Genomic DNA, 22,987 nt, shown 5'->3' with positions numbered 1-22,987 from the left:
CAGAAACTGTTTTCTCTTTCAGAGAGCAGAGATTATTTATCGTCTTGCTGATTTACTAACTGACCAGAGAGAAGAAATTCTCTTGGCAAACAAAAAGGACTTAGAAGAGGCTGAAAGTAAAGGTAATATTTTAAGTCCTTCCACGGTAATCCTGTTGTCTTGAACCTCTTTGGGCTTCGAAGGAAGTGAGCAGAACTAGAATCTTCTGTCATGTGGGATTGGGTTGTATGGCTGTCACAGATTAGCGAATACTGGACCTTGAGAGCTTGTCAGTGTAAACAGCTGCAGCTTCCTTAATTACATAAAACAGATGCCTTCATCAGAGAAGATACTGAGGCCTTGCAAAACACTAAGCAGTATATTATAAAAAAAGTAAAAATTAGTGCTCCCATTTTGCCAAAGGAGGCTCACTTTAGAAATGGAACATAACAAACATGATGTCTGTTACTGTCATGCTTAATGTGAGTATTTTCTGTGCTGGTTAAGATAATGTTTGGCTTCTGAGGGGAAGTCTGTCATCTCTATGCTTAAACTGGTGCTCTCCGAAAAGAACCTTGTCCCCTTCTGATTGAGGAAGGTTCTCTTTAGGTGGCTTGGATTAAACCCATTCTTCTATGTTAGATTGATGCATTCATTGAGAAGTTGAGATTGGGATGTGTACGTACAGGGATAGCAAATGTATGAAAATAACACATCATGAATTGTAATACTTTGTGGAAGACGCCAGGGAACCCTTTTTTTACTTGACCAGAGTACTTGAAGGTACATTGCTGGGTTAACTTACTGTTTGAACGTGTTCAGATTAAAAAATTCAGGCAGTTCTTGCCCAGTCTTTCTTAAACAGAAACACTATGTGTGTGTCTGTGCTTTGGGATTTCTATCTGTAAAACAGAAAGATGAAATTACTGCCTGAATCTTCTAGAATTAGTGCAAGGGTAGAAATGTGTAAGAAATTCAGACATATAGCAGTACCTGAAATAGGATAAACCTTATGTATGGATGTTGATGTTTTTTCATATACAAATCACTTAAACCACATTAAATGAAAATGTGGTGGTGTGTAAAATCATTGCCACATTTGAGTGGTTTTATTGTGGCTACCAGACTTAATGCTTTGCATTTTTCATCTCGGGTAGGTTTTTTGATAGGGCATGTAAATGCCTGAATTTTCCTTAGGTTCACCACTAAAGTTGCTTTTGCATGAGGCTAGACAGACCAATCTGTCTCTAGCACAATTTTTTCTTTCTTTTAGGGAGATTGGCACTTCCTTTGTTGAAACGTCTAAGTCTGTCTACATCAAAGCTGAACAGCTTGGCTATTGGTCTGCGTCAGATTGCAGCATCCTCACAGGACAGTGTCGGCCGTGTAATTCGACGAACACGAATAGCGAAAGACCTGGATTTGGAGCAGGTGACGGTGCCTATTGGCGTCCTTCTCGTCATCTTTGAGTCCCGTCCTGACTGTCTTCCACAGGTGTGTAAGGAGGGCAGATTACACTGTTGGGAATTCTTTGATGACAAAAGAAAGAGTGTTTCTATTGGTGAGCAACTGGGAGGCTGCAAGAAGTCTTGTCTTAAAGGACAAGACTTGGATTCTTGGATTCTTCTAAAGTTGATTTTGTTGGCATCCCTATTTTTCCTGCAGAGATAATCTCAGGACTTGCTTCTGCACTGTTCAGTTATACAGGGCTGTTTTGTTGGGGGTTTGTTTTTTTGGTTGTTTTTTTTTGTTTTGTTTTGTTTTTTTTTTAACCCACCTTGACATATGGAAGGAGTTATCTTACATTCAGATCGTGCAGTTCCTGCATGTGTTTTATGAATGTGTGTTCAGTGCCGAACTCACAGCTTGGGGACTCCTACCAATGAGCACTTGTTTTATCTGTCCATGCTGCATACAGCTGAACTGCAGGCTGGGGTTGAACAGGAACTGTTTAATACAGATGCTAGTAATTAGCTGTAACTGTTAGGAATACATGATAAAAAAAATAAATTAAAAAAAGGCTGAATACAGAAAGCACAGAAGTTCCAGGCTTTGAGTGGTCTGTCCTGTACTGATACTGCTTGCCTACAGTGGGGCAGAATGATAGCTTTTACTCAGTTGTAGTGAGGTGGGTATGAAGAAGAATGGTGTTCTAAGTTCTGAAGTACTGAAGTTGCTGGAAAGGGTAGTGAAAATCTTGAACAGTGTACTGTAAGTGAATGTCATTTATCTTGTTCCAGGAATAAGGCAGGCATCTTAAAGGCAAACACCTTCATCTGCAGTGCTGTGTGGGAATATTGCTCTGAGTAAATGCTGTTATAATGCATGAAAATACGGGGGCAAACTAATGTTGCAGAGGCAACCTTGATCATAGTTTCTAACTCCCAACTACTTTACTGAGTAACCGTAGTATATTTTTAAAGGAAAACAAACAAAAAAGAATTATCAACACATTTCCTACAATTAACATTAGGTCTCTAGGAAGATTGATTGAGGAATTCTTTGATATGTGAGTAGGTGTTTGAGGAAAAAGTGATGGGTACAGGCACTTCAAAAGACTTCGAAGTGAGACTCGGACAGTGGGTAGCTTGGTACTTCATGCCTGAATTTTGTGAGTGGTCCCCATTTCATACTGAAAGGGAGTATGCTCTAGGCAAAGTTCCCATGAAATGAAAAGGCACTAGTCTCCCTTGTCTACCATTATTAGCTCCTTGCTGCTAGGTCTGTTCTTCATAGATAACCAGTATGTTTCCTGGTTGAATTCTAGTCTGTCTGCCTGGACTTTAACCCTGGTCTCTTGCCTTGTGTAGCTCATGTCTCCTTCTTTCTCCTCCCCTTTGTCTTATCTCTAAACTTACACCTGACTGACTCTTGCTGGCTTCCCCCCCCCCCCCCTTTATTTTACAGACTTGGAATAGCTTGTCTTGGTAGTTGCTTTTCTTTCTGTCAGCCTCCTGCTCACATATTCTCATCCGGGTTCTCTGATGCAGCTTCAGAGGTTCATCTTTGATACCTCCGTGTTTGAATTGCATGGTTTCTGTCCCATGCTGTAGCTGATAGTAGGATGGTCTCTGAGTGCAGGGGAGCAATTCCCTCCTCTTAGTTTACTACTGCATCTCATGCTTGTTCGGGTAAGGAATTACAGAGGAAATTTGACTTTGTCCTGAAAGAGAGCATACTCGATTTGCTCCCTGGAGATAGCTTATGCAGAGTTCAGTCTTGAGCTGCAGTAAAGGTGAAACTATTGCAGATTACCAGTTAAGATTTAATAAGCTTCCAACGAGCATATACAAATAGCATGTTTGCCACCAATATTTACAAGGCCAAACTGTGAGCATCCTTCACAGGCTAATTCCTATAGATTCCATAAAATCCAGTTGTTGCTCTGAGAAGTATAGTCATGCTCTACATGTCCTTTGAAGGAACTGAACTGTTTTGAAACCCTTTATCTTCTGTTCTACTTTTAATCACAACACTTTTTTATTTTTGTGTCTTAATTCTTGATAATTTTTTTGCTTTTCACTTTTTTCAAATCAGTTCATAACCTTTCTTTTAATCTTATGCCTGCAGAGCAGAATTCTTTATTTGAATAAGCTTATTTGTTTAGCGTTCCCTTGTGGTACTGACCTCTGGAGAGGCAGATGCTTACAAGATACTTTCAAAATACAATCAGACTGCTTTTTAGTGTCTAGTTTTATAAGTTAAAGACACAAAATATTTATGTAAGACAGGCTTCTTAGACTATAATACTTCAGTGTATTTTTCCGAAGTATTTCTTACATTTCAATATTCTTTTCAAATTGCTGACATCAGGATGAGATACAACATCAAATATTGTGATTGTTGTCACATGCTTAATTTGTTCATTCTAAAAGGTTCTGGAGAGGGAGTGATTTTATTTTCTAAAGGAGCATGTGCTATTTTTTTTCAAATAGGCAGACGAATTGCGAGGCCACTGTGAATGGGATTGGAGTGAGGAAGACAAAAAGGGGTACAAAAGTAAAATAAGTCTGGGAAGAACGCTTTATCATGTCTGACATACTCCTAGGTAGAAAAGAACAAAAAGCTGAAACAAACAATAAAAAAACTACCACCCCTCTGTTAAAGAGGTTTTCAGTTTAGTGGCAAAAACAGTAATAGGAATGAATGTCTGGAGATTGAGCAAATTGGGTATATGTTTTCAACAGCAGAAGTAATTTTTTATCTAACTTCCAATAAACGGTGGCTTCTTTGGAGCATTTTTTTTTTTTTTGAAATGTTGTGTTGCTGGACTTAAATGGGTGAAATCTGGCTCCTTAAACAGAAAGGCAACAATGCCAGTCATTCTTCCTGGTTATAAATGTGAAAGCAAAGTGATAACAGGTGATGCTGGGTGTATTGTCTAGAAGGCTTTTTTCCCACACTTATGGCTAGTGGTGTCTATTTATGACTCCTGTTTTAGGCAGCACAATGAAAATGTTCTTCCTGCTCATAGGAAGAACTCATTAGACACTTTCTGCCAGAGTGATTAGGGTCAAGAGTTCTTGCACTTAAAATTATTCTCCTTGGGGTGATTGCCCATGCAGCTACCCAATTCATAGCAGAGCCTGTACCCAGGGTTTTCTCTGATGTGTCCACTGCAGTTTTCCCCTGGCACTAGTACCCTGAAAACTCAAGTTTGTTCCTGAAACACTAACACATCTCATTTCTGGAGTTAAATGTGCTGTTACTTATAATGATTTTTGGTGACATAAAATGATAACTGTAGATTAACATTGAGTAAATTGACAGGTTTAAAAATACTGTTCCTAATCTATTTTGTGGTTGTTATTCCAACAGAAAAGATAGATTACTTTTCCGCCCACCCCCCCTTTTTTTTTTTTTTTCCTTAAATAATTTATTTTCTGACAGGTTTCTGCTTTGGCCATTGCTAGTGGAAATGGCTTACTGCTTAAAGGAGGAAAAGAGGCAGCACATAGCAATCAAATCCTTCATCATCTGACACAAGAAGCACTCTCCCTTCACGGAGTCAAAGACGCAGTGCAACTAGTAAGTGCCTAGAATTAAATCAACAATTCTTTGCTATGGTATGCATAAAAAGTATGGGCAGAACTTGGGAGTTCAAACCATAGACTGTTTGTATTGCAACTATCACAGGTGAACACAAGAGAAGAAGTGGAAGATCTCTGCCGTTTGGATAAGCTGATAGATCTAATCATTCCACGTGGTTCATCGCAGCTAGTCAGGAATATCCAGAAAGCTGCTAAGGGAATCCCAGTGATGGGACACAGCGAAGGGATCTGTCATGTATATGTGGACACAGATGCCAGCGTTGAGAAGGTCACACGAATAAGTAAGCTGGGAGAGGGTGACTTGAATCTCATGGGTGTAACTGAACTTCATATTTGGAGTATGTGATATGGTTATCATAATTGATAATTCATGTGCTGTTGAAAATCTTTGTTGTAAATGTTACGTAACCAATTATCTACTCTTAAACCTCAGTCAGAGACTCAAAGTGTGAATATCCTGCTGCCTGTAATGCTCTGGAAACTCTCTTAATTCATCGAGACTTGCTGAGAACCCCGTTGTTTGATCAGATCATAGACATGTTGAGAGTAGAACAGGTTAGTCACTCATACTTTTGTTTTGTTGTTGTTTTTTTTTTTTTCTAACGCTTTTAGAAGCATTTGGTCTAGCTGGTGTAGCCCTGTTTAGTTTTATGATGGCATAACACAAGTTATCCATTTGTCTCTCGGTACATGTAAATGAACTTATGGAGAACTTTCTTTGCTTCTCCACATAACCCCAAGTTTTTCCTGTAGAAATGATCTGAAAGCAGCTTCTTCAGGACAGCTATGTGCCATTATTGGGATATAAATACTTCCTTTTACATAGGGAAAAAAAATCATATTCTGTCTTAGAAGAGCATATATGCAACCCTTTCTCTACCCTTCTTGATTCTGACTTAATTGCCATTAACCTCCCAGATGCAAAGCCTCTTCTTGAATGTATTAATTTAGCTTCTTGCCCAAGTGAATTCCCTTTCAGCTTTTCTCCTTTCTGAATCTGCTTCATCAACATTTTTTTTAAACATTTCATCCTGCATGCCCTTTATCCCCACCCATTTTCTCTTCTAGCATGTCAAAGGAACAGCGAAAGGCGAGTATACTAATTAATTGTCTTGACATGGGTAATACTTTGTCAGTAAAGGTAGCAGAGATGCATAGGGAGAGAAATATCCATGAGGTAGTGTGAATTGCACATAAGTTGAGGATTTTCACACAGCAGTTTGTATTTGGCAAATAGAGGGTACAGGCAATGATTAATGCAGGTAAAATAGAGAGGTCGTGTTGATGTTGAAAAGGTCACAGTAAAAGAAGTTGATAGGTAATCAGGAGCAAGTCCTCACTTAATGGATTTTTTCATGTCTTGTTTTGTTTCTTGGGAAGGGTAGAGTGAAAGGCAGATCTCTGGATTTTGGATGGGAGGAACGTGAAGACTAGTGCATTTCCAACACCACCCACTCAGATCCTAATGCAGTGGGGAGGATGTTACCTCTGTCTAATCTGACCTGACAACAAGACACATGCAAATATTTGGCAGGATTATGCAATTAAAGTAATTTGCAGTTGCACAAGAAAATGCCATTTTACAGATAACCTTCTTAAAACATTTCAAATTTTGCAGACTTGTGCCTTATTTCCCATTTATGTTTGTCTTGTCAAAAATTCCTGTGTTTCATTTGCATGGGGATTTCTCTGCTGTATCAGTTCTAAATTACCTCTCATTGTTTAGCTGTCTCCAGTGCTATGATTAAACGCAGAGGTTGATAATCTGCTAGATCATCTTTATAACAAATGAAAAATACCTGTGTGAGTTTTGTGTCTGAAACATGCTTCAGAGAGGGCTGGTGTCAGTTTACAAAATAAAAGCAAAATAAAAGCCATTCAAGATCTTAAGTCATTTGGCTTAAGGGCTGGCTGCAATATTTTAGCTGTTTTCCCAGTACTAGTGTTGTACTGTCCTCCTGCCTGGTGACTTTGTGATGCTGTTACTTTAAATAATTTGAAATGAGTCCTGAACTAGGAGTATGTCATGGTAGGTAGCCAGCCTAGCATGTCAGCTATTGTACCTTGTCGCTAGTTCACAGGTCTGCTAAATTTCCCAAAGTGTAGGCTTGTTTTTGTTATGCTGCATGCAGTGAACATTTGATCCACAGATGTTGTGGGTTAACCCCAGTCAGCAGCTGAGCACCATCCAGGCGCTCTATTCACTCTCCCCTGCCCCAAGTGGGACCGGGGCAAGAATAAGAGGAGCAAAAGCAAGGAACCTCGTGGGATGAAAGAAAGATAATTTGATAAGTGAAGGAAAGAGGAAGATGAAAGGGGAAAAAGAGGAAAAAAAACAGGGGGGGGGAAACGCCAAACAAAAAAACAACCCCAAAAACCCACACAAGGGAGGCAACGCTAATTACTCACTATCTGCAACAAGTAGACCAGTGCTCAGCCACTCTCTGAGCAATGCCTCCCTTCTTCAAAAAACCCCTTCCCTCCATTTGTGTTGTTGTACATGACGTTATATGGCATTATATGATCAATTTGGGTCAGCCGCCGTGGTTGGGTCCCCTCCTAGCTTCCTGCACACTCCCAGCCTTCTTGCTGGGGGTACAGAGTGGGAGAAAAAGAGAAAAGCCTTGATGCTGTGCGAGCGCTGTTCAGCAACAGCCAAAACATCAGTGTATGTTCGTCACTGTTTGAATCACAAGTCCAAACATAGCACCATAGGGACTGCTATGAAGAAAAATAACACCATCCCAGAAAGAGTACAAGAAGCCTCAGTTTCACCTGGAAGGCATTGGTATGGTCAGCAGCACAAAATGTTTCTGGTATTGCAGGTGAAGATTCACGCTGGCCCAAAGTTTGCGTCTTACTTGACGTTCAGCCCTTCAGAGGTGAAATCTCTCCGCACAGAATATGGGGACCTGGAGTGCTGCATTGAGGTGGTGGACAGTGTCCAAGAGGCTGTTGAACACATCCACAAGTATGGAAGTTCTCATACAGATGTTATCATCACAGAGAATGGTTAGTGATCCATCTGCTTCTTTAAGCTACTGGTTTGGTTTGACTGACAATTCTTGGTGTTAGTGTATTGCAGTAGTTATTCTTCTCTTGGGTCTGTAGTAGGCATAGCCAGCTGGAGGCCTATGAACTAAATGTGCCTACAGTCCTGTTTAGCTCAGGAAAAACGTATTGTGTGGCCCTTATTCCGGGACGTTAAGGAATGTGCTCCAGCAATTGGCCAATGGCTGATGCATGTGCTCTTGCCAGGCAGATTGCTTTGTGTTCCTGTGTTGTGCAGACATGCTGCATCAGAGGGGTTTGCAGGAACACCTCCTGCATCCTGGAGTTGTCCTTAGGCCTCTAAAGGCTGATGAGGTGAGCTTCTATAGTAACTCATTGGAGGGAATAGGGATTGTAGGGAAGATCGTACTTTATCCACTTTGTCTTCCTGTGTCATTTTTATATCTTGCAAGCAAGGACCACAGATGATTTCCCCCTATCTCTCCCAGTCCTTTACTTCCCACTTCTGCATCCCTAGTATAAAAGCTACATTTATCTCAATTCCCAGTTACTTGCCTCTTAGTTGTGAACTTGTGCTCCTTTGTGCAGCTCCCATCCCGAGCACCTGTACTGCCCGCAGTTTGAGCACTGCTGAGTCACAGCCTGGCTAGAGCTGCGCCCAGCCAAAGGCTGACCCTCAGACCCAGCCTGGAACTGCCGAGAATCAGCCGCAGTGAGGTAGTGTTCGGCTGCGGTTGATCAGTGTGTGAGTCAAGCAGGCCTCTGTTTCTGTACTGCCTGCCGAGCTTAAATGAGCGTCACTAAAAGGCATGCATTTGGTACCATGACCTACTGCCACAGGACCTGGTGCACTAGTGATTTGCTGGGGAGTGTACTGGAAATAGAGCTGATGTTCAGTGTTCATCTTGTTGCTGAGGGCGACTGACCTGCAGCTCACAGCCTTAAAGAGAACTGGGTACTCCAGAGGACTAAGACTTGCATATCTCTGCTTGAGCTTGCTCAGGTCTTGCATGTTCTGTGTTAAACTGATTCCGTGTGGTATTTCTGCATTGCATTTCCCAAATTTTAGCTCCAATAGCAATTTAGTTTAGGATTTTTCATTATCTAGAATAATTCCATGTTTGAGGCTAACGGAGAGCTGACTCTGTAGTTTAATGTTCTCAGTTTGACAGCAAAATAATATTTGGGGAAGCTGTTCTTTCTCCCCAGTCATACACCTATCCCCATTTGCAGGTTCTAGACTGGATGTATTTAGAATTAGACATCTTTTTCCATTCTTCTTATCTTTGCAAGCTACTTGTAGCATTTGCAGCTGTGTCTACTTCGTAAGCATACTGGGAAGAAGGTGTAAATGAACATGTCTTAGCACAGGCTGTTTAAACACTGTCTGGTAAGGTGCATGTGAGAGTGGTATTGTTCTATCTGTTCACTGCATTATGTTATGTTTATTGGAGTGCATGATCGTTCTGTATGTACTGGATTTTATTTTTCTCTCTGCCTCTTTCCCAGAGAAAACAGCAGAGTTCTTCCTCCAGCATGTGGACAGTGCTTGTGTTTTCTGGAATGCCAGTACCCGATTCTCTGACGGCTATAGATTTGGACTTGGTAAGAGAGAAAACACTGCAGGGATGTGATTTGCTCTTGTGAGAAAAGCATAGCAGTCTGAATCCTGGAAGATAGGATTAGTCTCTGATCTTACTGTCTAATGTAAGGTTTTCAGGAAAGGTAAAGTAGCAAAAGTTGGAGCCTAGACCTTTCATCCATGTGAAACAGCAGATAGTTTGATAATTCTTTTCTGCCAGAACTAGCTAATACTGCTATACAGACTGTGTAGATTAATTTAGCAGAAGGGAGCAAAGATGTTTTGGATCCTTGGAAGCGCTATTCAATCAGAATAAAGTATGTTGCATTGCATGTAACGATAGAACAATGCAACACAGGGTGTGAAACCGGTGAACAGTGTTTCTTTTGTTTATCTTTCTAATGATGCTGTGAAGAATGCCATGCTTTGTTCCTGCTGGGCAGACAGCTCTGCCCAGTGTGCCAGCCCTGCAGTGTTGAGGAATGAAAGGCAGGAACCAAACTGAGTATCAGTTGCTTTAACAAACAGGTGCGCCTGCTGTGAATTGCAGAAGTCAAGGGAAGCATTCTTTCCTGAGGCAGAAAATCGGAAATCTCTATAACAGGTTATTACTGTGTCAGCTGGAACATTCAGTGTTCTATGTGATTAAAAAATTCGAGTTAGGGTCTTGCAATATCTCCTCAAAATGATAAAAAAAGGCTTGACTAATTTAGCGCTTTTTTTTTTAAATAAAAAATTAAACCCTTAGGAAACAAGTCTAAGAGATACCTGTCTTGCATCTTTCTCTGTAAAAGTAACTCTGTAACAGCCAGAAGTATAAACATTACAATTTATAATGTAATAGTTAAGTTTCTCTAGCTTTTAAATCAGAACAGGCAAACATAACTTCTGGCATTTGGCGAGGAGCAGAGAAAGACGGGTCGTTGAAAGGCAGGCAGCTGTTTTTACATAAAGGTGCAAAACTGCGTAGTATGAAGTGACCATGTTCTGAGGACTAACTGCCTTTATCTTGTGTGTTTCCTGCAGGTGCTGAAGTGGGAATTAGTACTTCTCGTATCCATGCACGTGGACCAGTGGGAATTGAAGGACTCTTAACTACGAAGTGGTTGCTGAGGGGGGACAATCATGTTGTTTCTGACTTCTCAGAGCATGGCAGCATGAAGTATCTTCATGAGAGCCTCCCTCTCCCTCAGAGAAATACCAACTGAGAACATCAGAGCCAGGGGGAAAACCCAGGGGTATAAATATTTCCTGGTGATGTTCAGGCTTCAGGGCGCACTCTGGGGAGGGAGTTTGTTTTTCATCTTCAGGAACATTTTTCTCGGTCACTGCACAGTACAGTGAATACAAAATTATCCCGTCTGTGAGATATTTCTTTTTTCCCCTGCCTCTTTCTGTTTCCTTAGATAGTATCTGCAAACTGATATCACTTCTCCCAGAGACAAACTTCTTCAAAACATACAGGTAATGTAAGGAAAGGTTTAAATATCTGCTGCATTTTTTTTTTATCCTGATGCTCCCTATAGCAAATATGATTGTTGCTGGAGCATAGTTGTTTTTTTTTTCATAAGTCTTTGTTTTATTCAAATATCTGTTCTGGAGAACGAACTTGATAGTTTGGGGGTTTTTATTCATTTTTATGATCATGGCAGCTCTTGAAAGCTGGAAAGCTTTACACTTACTTTCTTTCTATTTGATTACTCTTATGATAAAGGGATAGATGTTCCAAATGCACAGTAAGCTTTCGACCAAGAAACCTTTTATATCTAATTTCTTTGTATTGTTGACTATTGTAGATAAATAACACAGTTGTCTATTACGTGAATTTTGTTACTTATTTGTACCAAGGGCTTATTTTTCTTTGGTTTTATATAAAACTTGAGCTTCTACAATCCCTCCTCCAAAAGCAATGCTACTTTGACATTGGCTTTTTCTGTCCAAAGCTGTGAAGAAGTGCTTTCCTCGGTGCCCTGTGGCACGATGCTGGGCATGGCTCTCCCGGCATGGCTCTCCCTCAATGGCCACCAGGCAGAGCCAGTGGCTCACTGCTCCTGCGGTCCGGTGGCAGGTACAGTCATCTCCAGCACCGTATGTGTGAGTCGCTGCATTGCATGTGCCAGGGCCGGACTGGTGCGGTGCTGCGAGGGTGCCCTTTTCTGCCTGTTTCTCGCAGCCACTACCTCAGCATCTTCTCCTGTGCTGTTGGTGCCTCACGAGCCTGTTCTGGCACGGTTCAGCTCCCCGTGGATGCCAGGGGCCCACAGACATTGCTGAGGCAAGCAAGATGCTGCAGTAGCTGTGGATGTCTCCTGGTTGCTGGAGGTGGCACAGCAGGGGCCGCGACGCACACGCTGCCGGGAGCACAATGAGGGGAGGCTTTGCCGGGCCGTGTCCTGCCCTGAGGGCCCTGGTGGCATCTTGGCAGCCGCTGGTGTGTGCGCTCAGCCCCCGGGAGATGCACATGGGAGCAGGGCAGGTCCTGGAGCAGGATGATGCTGCTGGGTCACACTGGCCCGAGGCTGCTGGTAAGTTGCAAGGAAGTTTGAAACAGGTGGGTGGAACAGATTTAAGGATATTTTGAGTTGGGCATGATAAATGCAACTCTAAGAGAGCTACCAGAGAGCTGTTACTGGGGAAGCAGGAAGACAGGCTAAAATGGATTCCTCCACCCAGCTTCAGGTGCCTGGAGGCCTCCCTGCCACCCCTCAGGGACCACGGGTGCCTCTCTGAGCCTCCCCCAGCCCCTTGTGCCCCACATGAGCTGCCTGTAGCACTGGGTCTCCCAGGGCACCCTCCCTGCCCAGGCAGCCACCTGTAGGACCTTCTGGGATGGAACTCTTACCCTGACCCCCTGAGGCAACTCCCGTCCTTCCGCCTTGCATGCTTCTCCCCCAGCCACCAAAACAGCCCCTAAAAGTTCTGAAGCCATCTATAAATCCTGTACAAAGCCCTCAGTGATCCCACACCCAGCCCCAACACTGAAACGTTCCATACTCTGCCCTAACTTTGACCAACTCCAGAACCCTCCCCAAAGCCTGGCCCATTACCTCAGAAAAAACCCAAATGCTGTGCCGACAGCAGCAAGCTAGCCCTTGAATATACTTTAATCTCATATAACATGACATTAGAGTCAATTAAGGGAAACGATGATATTGCCAGAAACTTCTACAGAAGACGGAGTTACAGCCTGGACTAAAGTAACTTCTGTTAGAAACTGCTTGTTGGTTTTGTCTCCCAAGGGCAGCACTGAGGATTAAGTGATCCATTCCTACCCTGTAGGTACCATTGACTGTATTTGGCTTAGCTTTGCTTTTGTTGTTTCTAGTTTCTTTTGTTTTATCATATATGCATATGAACTATATGCAGTACTTACTTTTTAGAGTAAGTACAGCTGAGTTGAAGAGCTCGGAAGAGGGGAAGGCTGTGGATGTTGTCTACGTAGACTTTAGTAAAGCCTTTGGCACAGTTTCCCACAGCATTCTCCTGGAGAAACTGGCTGCCCGGGGCGTGGATGGGCGTATGTGGTGGTGAATGGAGTTCAGTCCAGTTGGTGGCCAGTCACAGTGGTGTTTCCCATGGCTTGGTGCTGGGGCTGGTTCTGTTTAATGTCTCTATTGATGACCCGGAGAAGGGGATCGAGTGCACCCTCAGTCAGTTTGCAGAGGACACCGAGGTGGGCAGGAGCGTTGATCTGCTGGAGAGTAGGAAGGCTCTACAGAGGAACCTGGACAGGCTGGATCAATGAGACAAGGCCAATGGTGTGAGGTTCAGTAAGGCCAAATGCCATGGGGATGTATGGGGTAGGGCTGGGAGGTGCTGCGAGGGGGGGTTATGGGGCAGGCCTGAGGGCATGTGTAGGGCAGGGCTGGGGGTAAAGCACAGGGGAGATACATAGGAGTGGTGGGGGTTGATCTGAGGGGCCTGGGGCAGGTGCAGGTAGCTGCTGGTAGGGAGGTACTCAGTGGGGGCCGACGAAGGCAGAGGTGACCCAAAGCTGACCACAGGGGTATTGCATCCCATGGGCATCGTGCTCAGTATAAAAGCTGAGAGACCAACGGGTCAGCCTCTTCCTTCAATGGCTGCTGTCCAAGGAGGACTGTGATGCTGGTTTTGCATATATTGTATTTTTTCCTTTTTTTCCTTATTACTATGATCATATTTTATGTTTACTGATAATATTTCATTAAAGTAGTTTAGTTTCTTCTCGACCCATAATGCTCTGTCTTTGTTATTCTGTCTCCCTTATCTTCTGGGAGGGGAGAGAGGTTAAAGAGAGCAGCTCTCGTTTGTTCAGTGCCCAGCCTAGCCCAAAGCACAGCAGGTTTTTACCCCTCTGTCCCCCTCCCCGCTGCGCTGCCAATTACGGGCGGCGCGGGGCGGGGCCGGGCTGCCCGCGGTGCCCAGCAGAGCCGCGGCGAGGCTGGTGGCGGAGTTCCGTTCCGCTGCGGCCGCGGGAGCCGCGCTGTGGGATCCCCTGGCCGGAGCCTCGGTGGGTGGGTCCGGGCTCTGCCCTGCTGGGGTCGGCGAGGGCGGCAGCGGCCCCGGGCCGAGCGCTGCCCCGGCGTCGCTGCGGGGGTTTCGGGACCGAGCCCGTGCCCGGCCGGGGGGAGCAGGGGCGGCCCCGCCTGGCTCAGCTGCTCCTCGCTGGGGCCGGGCTGTTCCCAGCGCGGGTCGGGCAACGGCGGCCCGGGGGCTCCGGCGGCGGCGGGAGGGTCCCGGTGCCCGCAGGGGCGGGGAAGGGCCCCGGTTGCTGCCGCCGCCAGGGCCGGGGGCTGTTGGGGCGGGGGGAGGCCGGGCCGCGCTGGGCTCGGAGCGGGGCGGCTGGGCCCGGCCCGCCCTCGAAATACCGGACCCCAGGAAGCGCTGCGGGGGTCCACGCCACGGGTTTATTTCGTGCTGTCGCACGCAACTCTATAAAGGTTTTAAGGAGAAAAAGCCGGGTTTGGGTGAATTCTCCGCCGGCGGGCACGGCCGCCCGGCCCCGTTGCCACGGCGACGGCCGCCCCGCCCCCGACGGGGCGTCTTCACCATGGCAACCGCTCCCGGGCGGATAGGCGGGAGGACGGACCAATCAGAGCGTGGGTGCCGCGCTCCCATTGGTCGGATCGTCTTGCCGCATTACTATTGGTCGGATCGCCTCGACGGGGGTGGGGCGCGGTGTGGTTAAAAAATGTTAAAACCTGTTAAGTCTGGGTGCACAGCACTGAAATAGAGAACGAGCTCTCCTTTTTATAGCTATTGAAAAATAATATTCATTTCTGTATCTAAAATTAGTTCAAAATAAAAACCTCTCTCTCTAAAGATGCTCTGATTCTATATGATATAAAGGAGTTTAGACTGCAAAAAGATTTTCGAAACATTTATTTATAAAGAGCTATTCAAGTGTCAAAATATATGTCTAAACAGATAGCTAGTCTAATTAGACGTTCTATATAGTAACTGTTAATATTGAAGTCTAAATAGATCTAACTCGTACCAGATGTTCTACAGAAGTCTAAATAGATAATCTGTATTCTCTAAGTGTGTGTGTGTGTAGATACAGCACTGTAAGTGCGCATGCGCGCCCCACAGCCCGCAGCACCGCACCGCGGCCTCTCGCCTGCGGTAGCGGATTGTGGCCGCAAGGACACGGCAGCCAGCGCAGCACCGCTGTGCACTGGGGGTACTGGTCGTCCCAGCTCACCACTTTTCGACCAAAAGCCGGTACTGCATCTGGAGAGAGGCCTGCTGCCCCCTCGGCCCCGCCTCTCCGCCCTCCTCTTCCGTCCCCCTCAGCTCCGCCTCCCGCTCCCCTTGACCCCGCCTCCCGGCCCTCCCCGACACGGCCTGCCGCCCCGCCGCGCAGGTGCAGGCCCACATACAGCCGCAGCGGTCGGTTCCTCCCTCCGAGCTGCGGGAGCCCAGCTCGCCCGCGAAGTGCTGGACCCCAGGGAGCGCTGCGGGGGGGGCACGCCGCGGGTTTATTTCCTGCTGTCGTACACAACTCTATAAAGTTTTTAAGGAGAAAAAGCCGGGTTTGGGTGAATTCCCCGCCGGCGGGGCGTCTTCACCATGGCAACCGCTCCCGGGCGGATGGGCGCGAGGGTGGGCCAATCAGAGTGCGGGCACCGCGCTCCCATTGGTCGGATCGTCTCGCTGCGCTTCCATTGGTCGGATCGCCCCGCCGGAGGTGGGGCGCGCTGAGGATTGACGGCGGCGACGGGCCAACGGAGCGGCGCGGCCCAAGAAGGTGGGGGCGGGCGGCGGGGCGGTGACCCATGGGCGTGCGCCGTGGGCGGGGCGGGGCGGGACGGGCCCGGCCCGTCCTGAGTGCTCCAGAAGCGGAGGCGGCCGGGGGAAAATGGCGGTCGGCTCGAAGTCGGAGGCACGTGGTCTGGGCGGAAAGCGGGGCCCGGCGGGCGGGCGCGCGCGCTCAATCGGTCCGGGCCCGCGGGGCCCCCGCGAGCATGTCGTGAGGCAGCTGGACCGCGTGAAGGTGAGCGGGGGGCTGCGGGGGACCCCTAAGGCGGACACGAGGGGTGATGGGGGGGATACGGACTGGGAGGGCCCTGTGCGGGGCTAGGCAAACAGAGGGCCTGGGGGGGGACATTGTCGGGTCGGAGGGAGGTGGTTGGGCCCGGCTCCCCGCGGGGTCATAGAATCATTTAGATTGGAAAAGACGCTTGGGATCATCGAGTCCAACCATCAACCCCACTCTACAAAGTTCTCCCCTACACCATATCCCCTAACACCACGTCTAAATGACTCTTAAACACATTCAGGGATGGTGACTGCACCACCTCCAGTCAGGAGGCAGCCTATTCCAGTGTCTAACCACTCTTTCTGTGGAGACCTTTTTCCTAATGTCCAGTCTAAACCTCCCCGTTGCAGCTTGAAGCCATTCCCTCTTGTTCTATTGCTAATTACCTGTGAGAAGAGACCAGCACCAACCTCTCTACAATGTCCTTTCAAGTAGTTGTAGAGAGTGAGGAGGTCTCCCCTCAGCCTCCTCTTCCTCAAACTAAACAGTCCCATCTCCTTCCATCGCTCCTTATAAGATTTATTCTCCAGGCCCTTCACCAGCTTCGTTGCCCTCCTCTGCACTCGCTCCAGCACCTCGATATCTCCCTTGTATTGAGGTGCCCAAAACTGGACACAATACTCAAGGTGTGGCCTCACCAGTGCTGAGTACAGGGGGACAGTCACCTCCCTGCTTCTGCTGGTCACACCATTTCTAATACAAGCCAGGATGGCACTGGGCACACTGCTGGCTCATGTTCAGGCGCTTGTCAATTAGAAGCCCCAGGTCCTTTTCTGCCAGGCAGCTCTCCAGCCACACTTCCCCAAGCCTGTAGCGCTGCATGGGGTTGTTGTGGCCCAAGTGCAGGACCTGGTACTTGGCCTTGTTAAAGCTCATTCCGTTAGCATTGGCCTGTTGATCCAATCTATCCAAGTCTCTCTGTAGAGCCTCCCTGTCCTCATGCAGATCAACACTCCCGCTTAGCTTCGTGTCATCTGCAAACTTGCTGATGATACACTCTATGTCTTTATCAAGATCATCAATAAAGATGTTAAACAGAAATGGTCCCAACACTGAGCCGTGAAGAACATCACTTGTGACCGGCCGCCAGCTGGATTTAACTCCATTGACCACCACTCTTTGGGACTGCCCATCCAGCCAGTGCTTGATCCAGGAGATCGTATGCTCATCCAGGCCATGAACAGCCAGTTTTTCCATGAGAATTCTATGGGGAACAGTGCCAAATGCTTTTTGAAAGTCTAGGTAGACAATATCCACAGACCCCACAGGGTCCCTTTGGCCTGGGGGGTTTGGGGTGTGGTGCCGGCGATGCCAGAGAAATAAAGCCCGGCAGGGCAGTAAGAAAGTTGTGCCTGGGCCGTGCCGGTGCTGCCCCACAGGGACACAGGGTCGGCCCCCCCATAGGTCCCCAGTGCTCCCCCTCCCCCAAAGTGCCTGTGGGTCCTCAGGGTGCCAGGCTGTGGGGTGGCTGTGCTCCCTCAGCGTCGCCCAGGGGGACTGCAGAGGCGGGGAGGAAGCGGAGAGCGGGGGCTGGTTTGGGGCCCCACACAGAGACCAGGTCTCCTCCTTCTGGGACTGGCAAATGGGCTCACGTGTCTGGTTTGGGGGCTCAGAAAGAGGGGGAGTTGTGTGGCTTTGGGCTCAGGGAGAGGGCTTGAGATGAAATCCATGCCAGGCCCTCTCTCTCTGTGCGGAGGGTCCGTCCTGGCCCCACTCCCAAGGGCAGAGGTGGGGTGCGGGGGGTCCCCCGGCTCATCCCCGTTGGCTGGGTGGGACAAACCAGGGGGCTTATTTCTCGCCTCCTCTTTTCCCAGGATCACCTTCTGCGGCATGGCAAGAGAATCCCGCATGGCTGATTCCTCTTGCTGCTCAGGTAACGGCACACACTGGGCTGGGGGAGCGGGGAGAAACATTTGCGAGTTCAGGGACGCTACAGATACTCCCCATCAAAGCCGCAGAAAAGGCACATTTGCTGCCAGCGCAGAGAAGCTGAGGAGGAGTTGCAATGAACAGAGTGTGCCTCCTGCCTGAGCAGGGCCCTTGGTAGTTATGAATGGTTTCCTTTGGGGTCAAAGCCTGAACTTTCAGCTGGGATAAATTAAGAGCTGCCTGTTACCTTTGTTAGGGTCAAGTGTTTCTCTTCTGTGTGTTCCTATTGGTTCCAGGGGCAAGTGGGAAATAGCCTTTTCTTTTCCTACGTGTAACTCAATTTGGGCTAGTCTGTGGTGTCAGTCTAGTTCATGTTTGAGCACCTAGGTGCCAGTAGAAATGTACCGACTGAAATGTGATGGAAGCCGATGCGTTGCTTGATTTTTATTCTTTTTTATTATTGTTGCTTGACTGTGGAGGGTGTGTTTTTCTGTGGCTCAGTCTGCATTGTTCCATGGAGCCTCCAGTCTTGGACTTTTAAGCAGAAAAAGTTTGTCATTCCAGGAGAGGACTGGTCCTTCCTAGGACTTGAGGTGTGGACTTGGAGGGTCTCTTAAGTACGTGGTCAGAATGAAAGCCAAACTTCACTGGATGTTGCTGCTGTCGGTCTTCCCTTTCGCTAATGTCCCCGCAGCTTCCTCATGGGTGGGAGCTCTGAATCATCCTTAGTTTCTTTTTCAGTCTCTAACACGTTTTTTTGTCACCAGGGAGAGGTTATGTTTAAAAGTTCATTAGTTTCCTCCGGACCGTGCCAGAGACTAAAATTGAGTTACGATTCTTCAGCCAGAAAAATGACACCGCTCTTAGAGATCCAGGCTATTTCTGAACATGTATTTGTCACATGCAAATGTCCTTGGGCTGCAGATTGCCTGCGCTTGGTGCTCTGATGAGATGATACGCTGAGACAGGGATGAGCTCCGGCAGCCAGAAAAGACATGAAGCCCTGGGGTTTTTGTCTGTCTGCTTGTTTTCTGGGGTGGGGGTGCGTGTGCTTTCAAAAACAGAGTGCACTGTTGACCTCAGGTGTCAGCCTGCCGAGCTCTCTTGCTACCCGACGTCTCCGTTTCTTTGTCACTCCTCTTTTGTGGCTACAGCTTTCGTTTGAATAATTTTAGAGGAGCGATGAAGCGACTCGCCTGCGTAAAAGTGCTGGTGATACCGGGAAGGAACGGAAGGTCCTTGTAGTTTGGACTTTGAAGTAAATGTGAAGGCTTTGTCGGCTCTCCTTCTATGGTTTTTGTATGAAATAGTTTAAGAAAACACTAAAAAGAGTATAGGGTCTGTTCCGGAGCATGTTACGCCCATGCAAGGCTTGCTTCCCTGCGTTTATTTTCTCTTCCTGAAAGCACAGTCTTCTCTTTCTGTGTGCTTACCGTTAAGCGATGCCGTGAAAAAACCTGTGTACTAAAAGGGGGAAGAAACTGTTCGTAAGAGTTCAGATGTTCAGGAGAAGCAGATTCTGTGTTCACGATAAAAGCTTTATGCTTTTTCAGTCAATAAGTCTTTAGGTTATCTTATAACAGGAGTCGAGAAACCTTACTGAGATACTGGCATCTGTCCTAAAGGCGATCGAGGTCAAAGGAGAGACGTGGACAAACTGGGACAAAGCGGTGTCTCGCTTCTGCATGTTTTCCAGGCGTTCCCATGAAGCACCAGCAGCGTCGTAACTAGTGACGGCGAGTCCTGATGTGGTTTTGGTGAGTTGTTGCTTCCATCATGTCCTTTGTCCATAACCTACGGTGTGTCATTTTGACGTTGGCTGGAAAGAGATTTTCCTAAATGGAAACGTTTCTCGCTCAAAGCAGTTGCCTTTCTGTGAAGTTCTCATCAGAGCAGGTCGTCACAGATGAAGCGCTGGGCAGGAGAAGTCACGAGCACCGAGACTTTGTGCTGTCTTTGCTGGCATTTGTGTTCTCGGTTGTTACAGTTGAGACGTCATAAAACCCTGTTCCTCCGCGTGTTCAGCACGGCCAAAAGCATTCGCCCATCTGCTGGTGCTTTTTGGTACCCTGATGGATCGCGGCACCAGGGATTTGATTTTCACCCCAACCCTCGAGAGTAAAACCATTTTGGGGGGGATCTCTTATCTCGCTGATTTTTCTATGCTAAATGAAACTTTTTTTAAAAAAAAAAAAGCTACAGTTGTATAACTTACAAACTGACTCACGTTGTTTAACCTGCCACTGCCGAATAGCTGTGGCGTATGTTTTATAAGGCGTACGGAAGCAGTTAGGTATTTGTCGTACTTGTTTAAAATGAGAGGTGACTGAATGTAACGGGCTATTTTCCTCTGATACTTTGCATCCCCTGAAGTTCTGCATTTCTGTCTGGCTTTCAGTGGTGTGTGTTTTCCGTCAGCCCGGGGAGTTGCCTGAGTGCGGACAGAAGGGAAAAATTATTCCCCGCACGGGAAAAAAAATTTTTTTTTTTTTGGGGGGGGGGGGAATGGATGAATTCCCCAGGAAAGCGTGGAGCCCCAAGGTTTTTTGGGGCGATGAAAGCTCTGCCAAGGGACAGCGAGGACAAGCCACCACTTTGCCTCCTGGCACCTTTGGTGTGGGAGCAGTCGCTGGAGGTTTGGTGTTTTTGTCCCAGCCCTGGGAGAGAGAAATAAGGTGTTTTTGAGGATGAAGTCTCCAGGAAAGCGACTTAAGAGCCCCAGGGTACCTGGGAAAGTGGCTCTAGTGCAACTAAATCTGCCAGTGAGTCAAAAAAGTCAGGGTTGTCAAAAAAATGCAAAGATCTAGTAACCCGTATCAACAACTGTGCCAGAGAGGGTGTCGAATACTTTTTCCTCCACTCAGCCGTAGTCTTTGCAAACCTTCGCGAAAGAAGGAAGTTTTAGATTCCTACCCAGCTTTGTGCTCAAAGTTTTATTTTGTTTTGGTTTTTTTCCCCTCTCTCAGCAGAATGTCAACTGGCAGCGTTTCTCCGTGGTTGCCCTTTTGTTGTGCCGTGACAGTGCAGGACAGACAGAAAGGATCTGGAGTGCTCTGTGAGTATGAGGTACGTCTGCGATGCGCATATGCTTTTTTCCTAAGTGTGGACTTTGAAGTTAACAGGAAGGCTTTGTCAGCTCTCCTTCTATAGTTTTTGTATGAAATATTTCAAGAAAACACTAAAAACAACGTAAGGTCTGTTCCGGAGCATGTCATGCGGCCAAAAGCATTCGCCCATCTGCCGGTGCTTTTTGGTAGCCTGATGGATTGCGGCACCAGGGATTTGATTTCCCCCCCCGACCCTCAAAAGTAAAACCATTTGGGGGTTTTATGTTGCTGATTTTTCTATGCAAAATTAAACTTAAAAACCAAAAAAGGTAACGTTGTATAATTTACCCACTGACTCGCATTGTTTAAAGCGCAACTGCCCAATAGCTGTAGCATACACTTTATGAGGCGGAGCGAACCGTTTAGGTGTCGGTTCTAAAGGTTTAAAAAGAGAGGCGACTGAATGTTACCGGGTTTTCCCCGCCATTATGACAGAGTGCTCTGAGGTACTTTATTTCTGTCTGGCTTTCAGTGGCATGTTTCCCTGGTAGCATCTCTGTCGAGCAGTGCTGCTGGCCAGATGTCCCTCCTCCTTGTGTAACACCCAAAAAAACCTGCAGTCAAATGACAACTGTGTATTTTGGAGAGCGGTAGTTTAATGGTATCAGTTCACAGCGGTGCAAGTTGAACTAGTGCCACAGGAAAGTGAAATACTTTTAGACTATTTTTAAAGAGCGTATATAAACATAGGCACACCCTTTCAGCATGGAGCAAATGACTGAGCTTTTTTCTTTATTGCTTCTTTGGCTCTTCAGGGTTTGACCCGTCCCCCTTAGCTGCATCGACCCTGCGAGCGAGGTGAGCGGCGGCAGCAGCGCGAGGGCTGTAGCTGCGGCGGTGGCTCCGTCAGCATGGATTCTGGTTATGGCCCAGCTCGGTCCTGCCGCCCTGCATGCAGGGTGATGGATCTCCCTGCGGCCGTGCTGGGAGGAAGGGGCCAGGCATTTCCCAGCGCCAGCCGGAGGGTTTGCCTTTACGCTAAGAATGTGTTTCAAATGGCATCGATTAGCCTTAATCCTGACTTTAAGAGTTGAGCTGGCGCTGGCTTTAGAAGGCTGTGCTTTATTTGGAGCTGAGGCGTTTCTCTAGAATCCTCCTGTAGCTCAGCTGCTGTCCCGTCCCTCGGTCTGAGGGAATTCCTCTACTCTCTTCTCTTCTGCGTTACTTTTTTAGCACGCTGAACTCTAACTGGGGATTTTTGTTTTCCAGGTGCCTCGTTGTAGGTGTCTCGTGCTGCTCGAGAGATGCCCCAGCCCAGGTTTGCAGCTGGTGGCGGAGCCCCACTGAGGGGAAGGGGCCAGCCCTGGGTCTGGGCGTTGTGTTCCTCTTTTGGGGGGGAATAAAAAAAGGGGAAACGTGTGTGTGTGTGTGTGTGTGTGTGTCTGCGGGGCGATGGTGTTATTGGGGACACTGTGACATCACCGGGGCAGGGATGCGATGGGTCGGCGGAGGAGCAGGTGAGTGGGGGATGTGGGGGTTATGTGGGGTTCCTCCCAGGAGGGGCGCGTGCGCTATGGCCCGGCCTCCCGCGCGCAGTGGCCACGCCCTCGGCGCGCCGTGGTCCCCGCCCGCGGTGGCGCTGTGCGTTGCTGCCGCAGCTCGTGCGCGTCGTCGCGGAGGCCGGTGCGGTGAGAGTCTCCAGAGAGCGGCAGCCAGAGGGCGATCCAAGACCGCTGGGACTCCGGCGAGATCCGCGCTACCTGGAGCGTGTTCGGTGCCGCCCGGCCGGCCTCCAGAGCGGCCGTATGCGGTGCAGTATCGGCTGTTAGGCGTTACTGCGCCGTCAGTTTTACGGGTGTCCATCTCCATGGCAAGGCGGTCCTTCAGGGCCCTGGAAGTGCCCCCTCAGTCCTCCGATGCGTGTCTC

The 22,987-nt window shown here is 47.6% G+C and overlaps 1 protein-coding gene and 1 long non-coding RNA gene across 8 annotated transcripts in view; both read left to right on the top strand.

Annotated features, from left to right (window-relative positions):
• The window catches only part of ALDH18A1 (aldehyde dehydrogenase 18 family member A1), a 33,693-nt gene extending 20,283 nt beyond the window's left edge, over positions 1-13,410 (top strand). For 4 of the 5 annotated variants that reach the window (XM_063321895.1, XM_063321896.1, XM_063321894.1 and 1 more), the window contains 8 exons: positions 23-122; positions 1,253-1,473; positions 4,870-5,007; positions 5,116-5,311; positions 5,464-5,585; positions 7,856-8,042; positions 9,552-9,647; positions 10,651-13,410. In XM_063321895.1, coding sequence (XP_063177965.1) covers positions 23-122; positions 1,253-1,473; positions 4,870-5,007; positions 5,116-5,311; positions 5,464-5,585; positions 7,856-8,042; positions 9,552-9,647; positions 10,651-10,832 — 1,242 coding nt within the window. In that variant the 3' untranslated portion in view covers positions 10,833-13,410. The remainder of the gene's footprint in view (positions 1-22; positions 123-1,252; positions 1,474-4,869; positions 5,008-5,115; positions 5,312-5,463; positions 5,586-7,855; positions 8,043-9,551; positions 9,648-10,650) is intronic. The other variant, XR_010069328.1, reaches the window with a different exon arrangement.
• Positions 13,411-15,509: 2,099 nt separating this feature from the next.
• LOC134509395 (uncharacterized) lies at positions 15,510-22,466 on the top strand. Of its 3 annotated transcripts, none has more exons than XR_010069335.1 (6): positions 15,510-15,853; positions 17,959-18,017; positions 19,639-19,770; positions 20,983-21,079; positions 21,876-21,918; positions 22,330-22,466. It is a non-coding gene; the product is annotated as an uncharacterized LOC134509395 (long non-coding RNA). The 3 variants fall into 3 exon arrangements; XR_010069333.1 differs by lacking the exon at positions 15,510-15,853 and adding an exon at positions 15,908-16,099; XR_010069334.1 differs by lacking the exon at positions 15,510-15,853 and adding an exon at positions 15,908-16,099 and having other exon boundaries at positions 20,980-21,079.
• Positions 22,467-22,987: the final 521 nt, after the last annotated feature.

Source organism: Chroicocephalus ridibundus, unplaced genomic scaffold, assembly GCF_963924245.1.
Source record: "Chroicocephalus ridibundus unplaced genomic scaffold, bChrRid1.1 SCAFFOLD_228, whole genome shotgun sequence".
Lineage (NCBI taxonomy): Eukaryota > Metazoa > Chordata > Aves > Charadriiformes > Laridae > Chroicocephalus > Chroicocephalus ridibundus.
Note: the sequence above shows the minus strand (reverse complement) of the source record. Positions and strands in the feature narration are given on the sequence as shown.